The following is a 14642-nucleotide window of genomic DNA, read 5'->3' as shown; positions in this document are numbered from 1 at the left end:
TGTGGATTTCAGTAACTCACATTAGGAGGAAATGTAGTGCAGTAATTATGATTCAGGGGCATGGAGTTAGACAGACCTAGGTATGTGGGCTTTAAAACATATTGTTTCTGTCAGGGCCTTACCTTTAAATGGATATCATTGTGAGGAATAAATAAGGATGTATTTGTTCAGTGCTTTTAACAGATCTTGGCAGCCAGAAGTCAGTATAAGGGATCTGTGTCACGTACATTATTGGAATTGTAATGTTAATAATTTTTTTCACAATGATTTTTCTCTTAATAGTACTGGATAAATGTTTGTTGAGAGAGTTTGTCTCTAAAAGCCAAACCAAACACTACTGAAGGTATAAACAAGCATTTCTTCTTCCTTTGGGAAAGGAATCTCTGAGGAAATGGTCTTGATGGAGTCTGTCTTTTAGTAATCAGCCCCCTGAGATCTGTAATCCCAATAAAACACTTTAATCTCCTGTATCCACTGGTGAGGAAAGGATCTTTCTCCTTCCTTGTATCTGGAGGGGCTTTTGGACAAAGTGACAATTGGAAATCATGCTCTTCTTTGCAGAAGGGGCTACAAGATAAATTAGAGGTTCTGATCCTTTGATTCTGACTGGGAGGAGAGAGTTCTGAGCTCAAAGCTGCCTTTTTCTATTCACTATGGTCACTTTCCTTTCCAGGACAGTTGTGGACATGAGATAGTAGAGTATAGCATTATGGCTCTAAACTAAAGGAAGGTGAGTGCCTGCTTGACCCTGGGCAGTGGTGTAACATAGTTGTTACAAGTGCAAACCATGAGAGTCAGACTGCCTAAGTTCACTTTCTGGCTGCCACTCAGTTATTTTGGGACTTTGGGCTAGTTTCCTAATTAAGCTGTTGCATTTGCAAAATGGGATAACAATAATATTGTCACACAGCTCTTAGTACACAGCCTCTCATAGTAACCACTTAAATAAGTGTTAGTTAAAAAAATTGGTCATTTAACCTAAAGCCACTTGAGCTAAAAGATCTTGGAAAAATGTGACTTCACCTTCTTGATCTGACAGCAGTAACCCAAGGTAGAAGTTCTAGGCAGAGTCTCAGTGGCTTCTGCCAGTCAGGACTCTCTCCAGGGAAGAGGCCCAGCTTTCAGCCAGTGAATCAGAGGCAAGAAAGAGAAGGACATAGAAAATGTGCTGACAAAAATCTAGAGACATCTATCTTATTTTTGAATCCTTTCTCTAGAAGCACTAGTTTTCATGCTGGAGGCAAAGTTTAGCCTCACATTGTTCTCTGGAAGAGAAAGCCACTTGGGCTGTGAAGATTGATCCACAGCAAACAGTAACAACCTTCTTATCATACCAAAGTTCAAATCTCTCTGTGTGGATTCCATTGTCAAAAATTGTGGGTGTATACTCAGATGGTGGTGGTGGTGTTTCTTTCTTTCTAAGTGGTTTTCTTTTCTTGTCCCCATAGACTGCCCCTCCTATGTTCGTCTCAAGAGGAGAATGGCAGCTGAGAACTCTTCTGTGACAGAGTTTATCCTCGCAGGATTAACAGACCAGCCTGGACTCCAGATACCTCTCTTCTTCTTGTTTCTAGGTTTCTACATGGTCACAGTGGTGGGGAACCTGACCTTGATAACACTGATTGGGTTGAACTCTCACCTGCACACCCCCATGTACTTTTTCCTCTTCAACCTCTCCTTAATAGATTTCTGTTACTCCACCACCATTACCCCCAAAATGCTGAAGAGTTTTGTCTCAAAGCAGAATATTATCTTGCATGCAGGGTGTGTGACTCAACTCTTTTTCTTCTGCTTCCTTGTCATCTCTGAGTCCTTCATCTTGTCAGCGATGGCATATGACCGCTATGTTGCCATCTGTAAACCACTGGTGTACACAGTCACCATGTCTCCTCAGGTCTGTTTACGTCTAGTGTTGGGTGTATACGTGATGGGATTTTCAGGGGCCTTGGCCCATACGGGAAGCATAGCAAGTCTGACCTTCTGTGCTGACAACCTTGTCAATCATTTCATGTGTGACATCTTTCCTCTCCTTGAGCTCTCCTGCAACAGCACTTATGTGCATATACTGGTCGTCTTCATATTTGTGACCATTGACATTGGAATGCCCATTGTCACCATCTTTATCTCTTATGGCCTAATACTCTCCAGCATTCTCCACATTCACTCCACTGAGGGAAGGTCCAAAGCTTTCAGTACGTGTGGCTCCCACATAATTGTGGTTTCTCTTTTCTTTGGTTCTGGGGCCTTCGTGTATCTCAAACCACCTTCCATTTTGCCCCTTGACCAAGGAAAAGTGTTCTCTCTGTTCTATACCATTGTGGTGCCCATGTTAAACCCATTGATCTATAGTTTGAGGAACAAGGATGTCAAAGTTGCACTGAGGAAAACCTTGGGAAGAAAAATATTTTCTTGAGAAAGGAATAAAATTTGAGAAAGATGCAATGCTTTGTTTATTAGTGTTTTCAATGAGGGGTCCAGGTTCCAGGTTTTTTCTCTCTTATAGGAAGAGAATTTTATGTCTTTATGTTTGTATTAGTGTTTAGTGCAGGTCTATTTTCCCTGTTTCTTGACCTACCTTGACTATTCTAAGATTATTTTATCCAAAGTTTCCTACAATCATTGGTCATTTAATCTTGAACAGGCCTTATAAATCATTTTATATAACTTCCTCATTTAACAGACACTGGAGACTTAGAAATATTGTATATGTTTTCCTGGGTCACACAATTACGTGATGCCACAACTGGGACTGGAATCCAGACACTTGAATTCCAATGTACTTCTCTTTCCTTTATGCCATGTTTTCTTGCTTCATTGCTGCCCTTGCAGATTTCATTTTGAAAGTACAGTACACTAGCATATTAAAATCTGATTCTATTTATAGTAAATTAATGTAACTTCTCAATGAATAACTTTTGAATATTACACTTTTCTTTCACGAGGATAGGAGGTGAAAAATTTTCTTTCTTTTTTTTTAAAGATTAGCACCTAGGCTAAGAACTGTTTCCAATCTTCATTTTTTTTTTTAAGGATTAGCACCTGGGCTAACAACTGTTGCCAATCTTTTTTTTTTTTTCTGCTTTATTAGTTGCAGGTCCTTCTAGTTGTGGGATGTGGGACACCGCCTCAATGTGGCCTGGCGAGCGGTGCCATGTTGGTGCCCAGGATCCGAACCCTGGGCTGCCGCTGCAGAGTGCGCGAACTTAACCACTGGGCCACGGAGCCGGCCCCGAAAAATTTTCTTAAGTTGATCTTGGCCAAATGAGAAGCAAGGCAAATTAAGAGTGTGGGTGGCAAGTATGTGGCTCCTAATAGCAGGTAAAGCATGGTAATTCCTGAGGTCATGTACAGACCCCTAGGGACCCAGCTTAGTGTATTATGGCTTCTATAGTTTTAAGGTTATAAAGATACCGAGTGGAAAATTTCATTCATTATTTCAAATCTAAGATGTAAGAATTTAGAGCTTTTTTCTACAGGTTGGTTTGTTTGTTTTAGCTATGATGAAGAAATCTGTGGCTCAGGATAATCATTTAAGGGTCTGTAAGTTCTAAAGGAGGAGTAAATAATTTGGGGGATCTAGTTAGTTATCAAGGCAGCACCAAGCAGCTGATTATCAGCAGAAGCAATTCATTGAATTTTAAGGACTGCAGATTCCACTGATCTTCTCATACAGGCATATGTGGGAAAGGGTAATTCACTGCAGGACAAGGTTATGAATCCACAACTGAAAAAAAAAGAAAGGAAGACAAAGAAATCCGTAACATTGGGTAGAGAGAGGTATAGATCATATCAGAGCACTTTGATCTCGATGACTTAGTAATAAAGGAAGTTTCTTTGGAAAAGCACTACTATGTTAAGTGCTGGGCAGACGCTTTGACTTAGGAGCTTTTCTTTGGGAAGGTTCTTTTCTTTGGGAAGGAGGGAAGTTTAGATGAGGGTTTAGTTTTTCCCTTTAGTATCACACAGATCAAAGAGGGTGAAGCTACAAAACCGAGAGTGTCGGGGGAAGATTTGCTTTAGTCAGTATGGAATAGGTAAAGAGAACTGAGTTCAGGAGAACTGTGGGTGTGTGTCAGGTGGGTGAGGTGAATAGGCCACATTCAGTAGGTAGTAGAGGAAACAGCAGTTGTGAGGTGTACAGTGGAGTTGGTTATCCTGGCTCAGTTGTTATTAGTTGTGTGATTTGAGCAAATGACTTAATGTCTCTAAATATTAATTTCTCTATTTTTAATACAGAGACAGTGATTTTGATTTTGGAGGGTTTTTGAGAGAATTGAATACCAGGCACTTAATGAATCTTAGTTCCTTCCCCGTTGGAACTCCTTCACCCAGTTTCAGCACCTGCTCTAGCTTTTGTATGACCTGACGCAAATCAATTCACCTTCCTAGAACTCTGCTTAGTCATGAGAAAATGGACTCTTCTCTTTCACTTAAAAAGTATATTAAATTTTATTAAAATATATTAAAATATTTTTTTTACTAGGTAATATTTGCACATGGTAAAAAATTAAGCAATATAAGTGGAGATTATACAGCAAAAACATGTCCGGCTCCCATCTAGGCATTCCATTCTTGATACTTGATGCAACAATTCTTGCTGATTCCTTATGAATTCTCTTATATTCAAACATATATCTCATATATGTATATATATGTCTAGTGCCTCTTCTTGTTTTAAAGTATTATAAAATGGTATTTAAGAATGATTTTTTCAATAGAAACAGCTGAGAAGTGGATGGGACAGAGAACTTTTCAGAGGTAAAAAGAAGAGGAGTCTATCATAGAATAGGCATGGGAAAAGGTATGAGAGTTTGTGAGAAGAGGACAGAGAGCAGAGGCCTCCTTGGCCTTTGAAAGGTCACTATCGGTCCAAACCCTGTAGCCACAGAGTAACATTTTGGTCTTCTGATATTCTGTCCTCGCTCCATGGTTGCACACCTCCATCTCTGGTTGATGCAGTGATGAGGTCAGAGCCCTTCAGAGCTGAGAATGTCAGGGTGGCAGGTATTTGTAAACCAGGACACTATTTTAAACATGTTTATTTATTTATTTTAATAAATGAGGTGCATAGTTTCCCTTTTTCTGATTCTTGAAGCAACTTCTACTTATTGTTGCAAATTTGGAATATAAGAAATATATGAAGAAAAAAGATTACCTGTACTTTGGTGTGGTAGTTTTCATGATTGGTCAGAATTTATCACTCACCTAATAGTAGTATGCATCCATACACTTGCCATGGTCTCATAGAAGTAGGCTATATTTTCCTGCTCCATTGATGGTCTTTTTGCCATTTGTTCCATCTGGGCTAATAGGATATTAGCAGATATGATATAAGCAGGTGCATGGGATGTGTTTATATGCTGGGGCTTGCCTTCTTGTGTTTCTGCCATTGCCTCGAGAAAGCTTTTGCTAGGTAACTGCTGCTGCTTCTAACTGCTTCTCATGATGAACACATGAGGAACAGTTATTGAAGCAGAGACACCCACCAGTGCCCAGACAAGATGAACCATCACAATCAACTTATAGACATGTGAGGAATAAATAATTCATTGTTAAACGCCATGAGATTTTGTGAGGTTGTTATACAGCAATAGCTAATGGATGCAGTCTATCTTCCAGAGATCAGGAAAGGAGAATCTCATCTGAAGTATGAAATTTTCTTTTCAGTGGGATCATACTCTATAATCAATGCTACAAAATGTTTTTTTAACATTATAATGTGAGGTTTTTGTTTGTCATTAATATTTTTTTAATTATACTTTTTCATGGGTTTCATTATGTAGTTATGCCATATTTTATTCAAGCTTTTTCCAATTGTCGAAAATAAAATTATGTCATCTCCAATGTTTTATTACTATAAATAATGCTATGATTATAAGTTTGTGTTAAACTTTTTGTATAGAGTTCTGATTATTTTCTCGGGAGAGATTCTTATTTTATTTTCATTTTTTTTCAGTTCAAAATATTTCCAATTTTCTGTATGATTTCTTCTTATTGGACCTATTTGTTATTTAGAAATGTACTGTTTAATTATTCTTTTCTCAGATATATTTTTGCTAAATTGATAGGCGTATCAGAGCTCCAGCCCTTTGTCTTTCTTTGTTCTTTGCTCATCCTTCTGGGATTAATTCTAACTTCGACACATTCAAATACTTTTTAATCTTTAGCGTTTCCTTCATAGGTTTCTTCTATTCTTCTATCATTTCTTCTAAAATCATGATGAGCTTTGTGACAGAGAATAATATCATCACCTATGTGACGTCAGAGACTTGGCTTTTCCATTCTGCTTGTCATTAATGATCACTGCAATTTTGTACCACTGGTCTTTGGTCACTATGAGGCCATGACCACTCAAACTGATTGTAGCTGATGGTTCATAAACTATTCATCTTTTTCGCCTGTATCAAAATCAGTTTGATTTAATGTCCATTTACTTTTTTTCAGGTGTACATCGTTATATATTTTTATTTCTGTGCAGATTACAACGTGTTCACCACCCAAAGACTAATTACAATCCATCACCACACACATGTGCCTTATCACCCCTTTCTTCTTTCTAACTCTCTCTTTCCCCTTTCGTAACCACCAATCCAATCTCTGTTTATATGTGCTTGTCGTTGTTTTTATCTTATACTTATGAGTGAGATAATATGATATTTGACTTTCTCCCTCCGACATTTCAGTTAGCATAATACCCTCAAGGTCCATCCGTTTTGTCACAAATGGCCGGATTTCATTGTTTCTTATAGCTGAGAAGTATTCCATTGTGTATATATACCAGATCTTCTTTATCCATTGGTTCCTTTATGGGCACCTAGGTTGCTTCCAAGTCGTGGCTATTGTGAATAATACTGCAGTGAACATAAGGGTGCGTGTATCTTTATGCATTCATGTTTTCATGTTCTTTGGATAAATACTCAGCAGTGGAATAGCTGGATTATATGGTAGATCTATTTTTAATTTTTTGAGAAATCTCCATACTGTTTTCCATGGTGGTTGCACCAGTTTGCACTCCCACCAGCAGTGTATGAGGATTCCCTTGTCTCCATATCCTCTCCAACACTTATTGTTTCCGGTCTTGTTAATTATAGCAATGCTGACGGGAGTAAGGTGATATCTTGTTGTAGTTTTGATTTGTATTTCCCTGATAGTTAATGATGTTGAACATATTTTCATGTGCCATCTGTATATCTTCTTTGGAGCAATGTGTGTTCAAATCTTTTGCCTGTTTTCTGATTGGATTTTTAGTTTTTTTGTTGTTGAGATGTATGAATTCTTTGCATATTTTGGATATTAACCCCTTATTAGATATATAATGTGCAAATGCCTTCTCCCAGTTGTTAGGTTGTCTTTTCGTTTTGTTGATGATTTCCTTTGCTGTGCAGAAGCTTTTTAGTTTGATGTAGTCCCGCTTGCTTATTTTTTCTATTGTTTCCCTTGCCCTCTCAGACATGGTACCTGATGATATGCTGCTAAGACTGATGTGGAAGAGCATACTTCCTATCTTTTCTTCTACAAGTTTAATGTTTACAGGACTTAAATTCAAGTCTTTACTCCATTTTGAGCAAATTTTTGTGTATGGTGTAAGACAGTGTTCTACTTTCATTCTTTTACATGTGATTGTACAGTTTTCCCAACACCATTTATTGAAGAGACTTTCTTTTCTCCATTGTATGTTCTTGGCTCCCTTGTCGAACATTAGCTGTCCATAGATGCGTGGGTTTATTTCTGGCCTCTCAATTCTGTTCCATTGATCTGTGAGTCTGTTTTTGTGCCAGTACCATGCTGTTTTGTTTACTATAGCTTTGTAGTATATTTTGAAATCAGGGAGTGTGCTACTTCCAGTTTTTTTCTTTTTTCTCAGGATTTCTTTGGCTATTCAAGGTCTTTTGCTCCACATAAATTTTAGGATTCTTTGTTCTATTTCTATGAAAACTGTTGTTGGAACTTTGATAGGGATTGCATTGAATCTGTAGATTGCTTTAGGAAGTATGGACATTTTGACTATGTTAATTCTTCCATTCCAAGACCACAGAATATTTTTCCATTTGCGTCTTCTTCAATTTCTTTCTCCAAGGTTTCATAGTTTTCATTGTACAGATCGTTCACCTCTTTGGTTAAATTTATTCCTAGGTATTTTATTATGTTTTTTGCATTTGTAAATGGGATTGTATTCTTAATTTCTCTTTCTGCTACTTTGTTGTTAGTGTATAGAAACGCAACTGATTTTTGTATGTTGATTTTGTATCCTGCTACTTGACTGTATTCATTTATTATTTCTAAAAGTTTTTTAGTGGATTATTTAGCATTTTCTATATATATAAAATCATGTCATCTGCAAATAGTAACAGTTTCACTTTTTTGGATACCTTTTGTTTCTTTTTCTTGCCTGACTTCTCTGGCTAAGACTTCCAATACAATGTTAAATAAGAGTGATGAAAGTGGGCATCCTTGTCTGGTTCCTGTTCTTAGAGGGTTAGCTTTCAGTCTTTCTCCATTGAGAATGATATTAGCTGTGGGTTTGACTTATATGGCCTTTATCATGTTGAGGTACCTTCCTTCTATACTCATTTATTGAGAGTTTTTATCATAAATGGATGCTGTATCTTGTCAAATGTTTTCTCTGCATCTATTGAGGTGATCATGTGATTTTTATTCTCCATTTTGTTAATGTAGGGTATCACGTTGATTGATTTGCAGATGTTGAACCATGCCTGCATCCCTGGAATAAATGCTACTTGGTCATGATGTATAATCTTTTTAATATATTGTTGCATAGATGCAAAAATCCTCCAGATAATATTAGAAAGTAGAATCCAACAATATGTGAAAAGAATTATATACCATGACTAAGTGGATTTATCCCAGTTATGAAGGCTGGTTCAAAATTCAAAATTTAGTTAAGAGTTCTGGTTCAAGATGGTGATGTAGAACAGTCCTGAACTTACCTCCTGTCATGGACACACTGAGCTACACATGGAATAATTTCCTCAGACCCCACCCCTCCTCCCAAAACTAGCTGAGTATCTCCTACACATTGGGTAAATGAGAAAAAACTCACATTGAAGCAAGTAGGAAAGGCTGAGACACAAGCTTGCCATAAACCCCACCCACCACATGGCAGCTGACAATCAGAGGGGGCTCAAAAACCGAGCTTCTGCCGAGGAATGAAGGGTTTGAACCCCACATTAGGCACCCCATATTTTAAGACCTGAACCTTTGAGAGAAGCCCCTAAGACATTTAGCTTTGAAAGCCAATGGGTGTACGACACTCATAAGACTATAGAAAATTGGGAAACAGTTATTAAAAGGCTCATGTGCTCGGGCTCACCCATCCCAGAGCCCAGCACAGAGGCAACTCACTGAAAAGCACCCAGACTTTGTATGAATGAGGCTTATTTACTTGTTTTAAGGCATTGGCCTAAGGGGGCAGACATCTAATTTAACATACCTCTAGGGACCTACTGAAATACTCTTTCGGGATGGTTGCCAATGGGTAGCATCTTTGTGCTCTCCCTCTGCCTCACTTCACTTTGCTGGTATCTCCCATAAGGGAGCTTGTATCCTTGTCTGGCGCTCTGATTTTTGCTGCTGCTTACTAGGGGACACTTCAAGATCAAGTGGTTCTGGTGGACCATGGGGCTTACACTTATGGATCCCACAGGATTGTAACCAACAGAAAAAGAGCTCTTAACTGGCTTCCATGTGCAGGGCACATTAAGAGGCAACAGACTGAGGTGCCCATTCCTTCTGTGAAAGAGGCCTATTAGCTTATCTTAATAGCTGTGGTTTGAAGGGCAGGCTTCTAATTAAACACATGTCTAGGGGTCAACTGTAATCCTCTGCAGAAACATTGAAGGGTGGGTGTGATCTTTGTGTTCTTCCTCTCCTGGACTCCAAAGTGCCAGTGTTTCCTAGAGTGGAGGTTGTGCTCTTGTCTGATGCCCCAGTTTTTGCATCTGCTGCCTGAATTTTGTGTCTGCCGCCCAGAGGGCGCCCCTTGATCACTCAGTTCTAGGGGCCAGCGAAGGTTGCATTCATGAGTCTTGTGGGATCGCAACAAACAGGGAGTCAGTTCTTGTTCAGCTACCACCCTCAGGTCAAGGCACACCTAGCAGGGTGAAATGCACTCCTAGTCTTTCTGTGAAAGAGGCCTATTTGCTTGTCCTGGAGCTTCGGCCTCAGGGGCAGGCTGGTTTGGCACACATATAGAGTTCTAATTAAATGCTCTCAGGAATGGAGGCTGATGGGTTCCATATTTGTGTGCTTACTCTGCCTTGCTTCAGGTCTCTAATGTCTCCTGAAGAAGCTTATACACACATCTGGTGCACCAATTTTTGTGACTGTCACCCATGGACACCTGTAGGTCACCTGGCTTTCATGGCCAGCAGGATGTATAATTATGGTCTCACAGGGCTCTATTAATTTGCATACTTACAAACTACTCCTCTGTGATCTGTGTTCACTTTTTAGTCCCCCACAGCTGTCATCTCCTAGACTTATGGAATCTTGCCATACACATATCAAATTTAAGATTAAGTTAAGAACTCAAGGGAGTTCTTTATGCAGATGCCTGAAAGTCCTTTTCTTTGGCTTCTTCCTTTTCATACCTTGCCCTACAAAAGCCAACAGTCTTAGCATCCCTGAACACTGATCTTTCTTTATTCCGCTAATAGCAACTGCTGTCATTTGCTTGGGTTCCACTTCATAACTCTTGGTTTGGAAATTGCCCTTAGGGAGTAAGTTAGGGTGAATGTGGTAGTTACCTCATTTTCTTGTTTTCTCTCAAGAATTTCATCCTTGTTCTTTCTCCCTCCCAAAGCCTGCAAATAGTCACATATATTTTTTCCAGTCTTATAGTTGTTTACGGTCAGAGGGTAAGTGTGATCACAGTTACTCCGTTACACCTGAAAACAAAAGTCTGCTTGCTTACTTTTTAATTGCTTGTTCTTTGCACTCGAGCCAAGCTGAAGGCCATATGGGCTCAGAGACTAGGAGAGACTGAAAACCAGGAGAGTTAAACTAGATGTGTAACCTTGGGCTATTGGCTTTACTTCTTTGGATCTCATTAGTGTCTTTGTCTGAAAGATGAGGGTGAATAATACTTTTGTGAATCCATAAGTTGTCAGCTTTTGAATCACTTGGGAAGATAAAAAAAATTCGGCTACTGTATTTGCATCCATAGAGAATCTGATTCAGAAAGTCTGGGTGGAGCCCACAACTTCTTTTTAATAAATACGCTAGGTAATTGTGGTGCTCAGCTATATTTGAAAATTCTTGATTTGATTATTTCCTGAGTCTTTTCAGGTCTAAAATACTATGAGTGTGTGGTCTTGATGTTAAAGCGTGTAAGTAAAGATGTGAGAGATTGAGATCTAGGATAGATAATTTTTGTCAAGGTAGAGGTTGGTGTTGCAGAGTAGAAGACAGAAAAAGACAAAATCAAACCAAAGAGGAAGAACAAATTTGGATGCGTCCCTGCACTGGGCATCTGACCTGCTAGGCTTCAATTTGAGAGCACTGAGAAGCTAGAAAGTCAGTAGAGAGAAGTACTCGAAGAAAAGAGGGTAGAAGGCAGGGACCATAAAGGGAATTTTGATTAGTTCATAATTTAGAGAAAGATTGTTCTTGGCAGAGGTTGAGAGCAGTTATCTGATAGAGTTTTTCTGTTCCCATTAAAGTTAAACTCCATGGGAAGACAGGGGAGGAGATATAGAGAGTTCTCATGTCTTGTCTGAACTGGAAGCAGAGCACTTATTCCTGGAATGAATTGAATGTGAATAAATTATTTAATGTCCTATCCTAAATTATAATAGGTGATCCTTTGTGTCAATCTTTCCTTGACCTAAGCACTCCTTTTTACTATAGTCATTGTATATTTATTTGCAACTTTCGAAGAGTTTGTCAGATCCAATAGGCAAGAACTCTGCTTTGTGGATTTCGGTAGCTCTCCTCAGGAGGAAATTTAGTCGAGTGAATGTGACTCAGGGACCTGAAGTGTGACAGACCTAGGCATGTGGGCTGTGAAACATGTTGTCTGTGTGAGTGACTTACCTTTAAATGGATATCATTATTGTGAAGGATAATTAAGGATATATTTGTGCAGTGCTTTGGATCTTGGCAGCCAGAAGTCAGTATAAGGGATCTGTGCCAGGTACATTTTTGGGGATTGAAGAACTGGTAATGATAATAATTTTTTTCACAATGATTTTTCTCTGAATAATACTGGATAAATGTTTGTTGAAAGAATTGTCTCTAAAAGCCAAGCAAAGCAATATTAAAGGTATAAATAAACATGTCATCTTAGTTTAGGAAAGTAATCTCTGAGGAAGTGGTCATGGGGGAGTCTCTGTTGTAAAAATCAGGCCACTGGAATCTGTAATTGTAATAAAACACTTTAATCTCCTGTATCTACTGGTCAGGAAGAGGCACTGTCTCCTTTCTTGTAGCTGGATGGGTTTTTGGGCAAATCAATAATTGGAAATCATGTTCTTCTGTGCAGAGGAGTTACAAGGTAAGTTAGAGGTTCTGATCCTTTGGACTGGACTGGGAGGAGAGAGTTCTGAGCTCAAAGCTGTGTTTTCTATTCACGAAAGACTCTTTGCTTCCCAGGACAGTTTTGGGCAAGAGACAGTAGAGTATAGCATTATGGCTCTAAACTAAAGGAAGGTGAGTGCCTGCTTGACCCTGGTCACTCATGTAACATAGTTGTTACAAGTGCAAACCATGAGAGTGAGACTGCCCAAGTTCACCTTCTGGCTGCAACTCAGTAGTTTTGGGACTTTGGGCTAGTTTCCTAATTAAGTTGTCGCATTTGCAAAATGGGATAACAATAACATTATCACATATCTCTTAGTACATAGCCTCTCATAGTAACCACTTAAATATGTTTTAGCTTAAAAAATTATCATTAAACTAAAGTCATTTGAGCTAAGAGGTCTTGTAGAAATGTGACCTAACCTTCTTGTTCTGACAGCAGTGACCCAGAGGTGGGAACTCAGAGCAGAGTCTCAGAGACTTTGGCCATCAGGAATCTCTCCAGGGAAGAGGATCATGTTTCGCTGAAGCAGAGGTAGGAGAGAGAAGGACATAGAAAATGTACTGCCTTAAAAATCTAAAGACATCTATCCATTTTTGGTATCCCTTTCTCTAAGCACAAGTTCTTGCTTTGGAGGCTCAGTTTAGTCTCATATTGTTCTCTGGAAGTGAAAGTCACTTGGGCTGTGAAGATAGATCCCTAGCAAAAAGTAACAACCTTCTTACCATACTAAAGTTCAAATCTCTCTGTGTGGATTTCATTCTAAAAATGGGGGGTGGAAACTTGGAGGGTGGTCATGATGTTTCTTTCTGTCTAAGTGGTTCTCTTTTTTTATCCCTACAGACTGCCCCCCCCGCCCCCCCCATCTCCACAGGAGTATGGCAGCCAAGAACTCTTCAGTGACAGAGTTTATTCTACTAGGCTTAACAGACAAGCCAGGACTTCAGATACCTCTCTTCTTCCTGTTTCTAGGTTTCTATATGGTCATGGTGGTGGGGAACTTGGGCCTCATAATGCTGATTGGGTTGAACTCTAGCCTGCACACTCCCATGTACTTTTTCCTCTTCAACCTCTCCTTAATAGATTTCTGTTACTCCACCACCATCATCCCACAAATGCTGAAGAGTTTTGCCTCAAAGCAGAACATTATCTTGCATGCAGAGTGTATGACTCAACTCTTTTTCTTATGCTTCTTTGCCGTCTCTGAGTCCTTCATCCTGTCAGCAATGGCCTATGACCGCTATGTTGCCATCTGTAAACCATTGGTGTACACGGTCACCATGTCTCCTGAGGTCTGTTTACGCCTCGTGTTGGGTGTGTATGTGATGGGGTTTTCAGGGGCATTGGCCCATACTGAAAATGTAGCAAGTCTGACCTTCTGTGCCAACAACCTTGTCAATCACTTCATGTGTGATGTCTTTCCTCTCCTTGAGGTCTCCTGCAACAGCACTTACATCAACGAGCTGGTGGTCTTCATATTTGTGACCATTGTCATTGGAATGTCCATCGTCACTATCTTCATCTCTTATGGTCTAATCCTCTGCAGCATTCTCCACATTCACTCCACTGAGGGTAGGTCTAAAGCCTTCAGTACATGCAGCTCCCACATAATTGTGGTCTGTCTTTTCTTTGGTTCTGGGGCTTTCATGTATCTCAAACCACCTTCCATTTTGCCCCTTGACCAAGGGAAAGTGTCCTCCCTGTTCTATACCATTGTGGTGCCCATGTTAAACCCATTGATCTACAGTTTGAGGAACAAGGATGTCAAAGCTGCACTGAGGAAATCCTTGGGAAGAAAAATATTTTCTCGAGAAATAAGTAGTATTTGAGAAAGAAGATACAATGATACAATGCTTTGTTTATTCGTGTGTGTGTTTTCAATGAGGGATCCAAGTTCTAGGTTTTTTTCTCTCTTGTATAGAAAGAGAATCTTAATTCTTTATGTTGGATGAGTTTTTAGTGCAGTTTTATATTCCCCATCCATTGACCCACCTTGACTATTACGAGATTATTTTATGCAATTTTTTTTCTACAATCATAGGTGATTTAATGTTGAGTGGGCCTTATAAATCATTTTATCTGAATTTCTCATTTAATAGACATT

General features: G+C 39.2%; 2 protein-coding genes across 2 annotated transcripts; both read left to right on the top strand.

Annotated features, from left to right (window-relative positions):
- The first annotated feature begins 1468 nt into the window (after window positions 1–1468).
- On the top strand, window positions 1469–2413 carry LOC103551572 (olfactory receptor 8B12). Its single transcript, XM_070626672.1, has one exon. The coding sequence runs from the start codon at window positions 1481–1483 to the stop codon at window positions 2411–2413; it is 933 nt and encodes a 310-aa protein (XP_070482773.1). The 5' UTR covers window positions 1469–1480.
- An 11003-nt stretch (window positions 2414–13416) lies between these two features.
- LOC103551590 (olfactory receptor 8B12-like) lies at window positions 13417–14367 on the top strand. Its single transcript, XM_008521114.2, has one exon. It carries the CDS (start codon window positions 13417–13419, stop codon window positions 14365–14367), a length of 951 nt encoding a protein of 316 aa, XP_008519336.2.
- The last annotated feature ends 275 nt before the right edge of the window (window positions 14368–14642 follow it).

The sequence above is a fragment of the Equus przewalskii genome, chromosome 6 (genome assembly GCF_037783145.1).
Source record: "Equus przewalskii isolate Varuska chromosome 6, EquPr2, whole genome shotgun sequence".
NCBI classification, from domain to species: Eukaryota; Metazoa; Chordata; class Mammalia; order Perissodactyla; family Equidae; genus Equus; species Equus przewalskii.
Note: the sequence above shows the minus strand (reverse complement) of the source record. Positions and strands in the feature narration are given on the sequence as shown.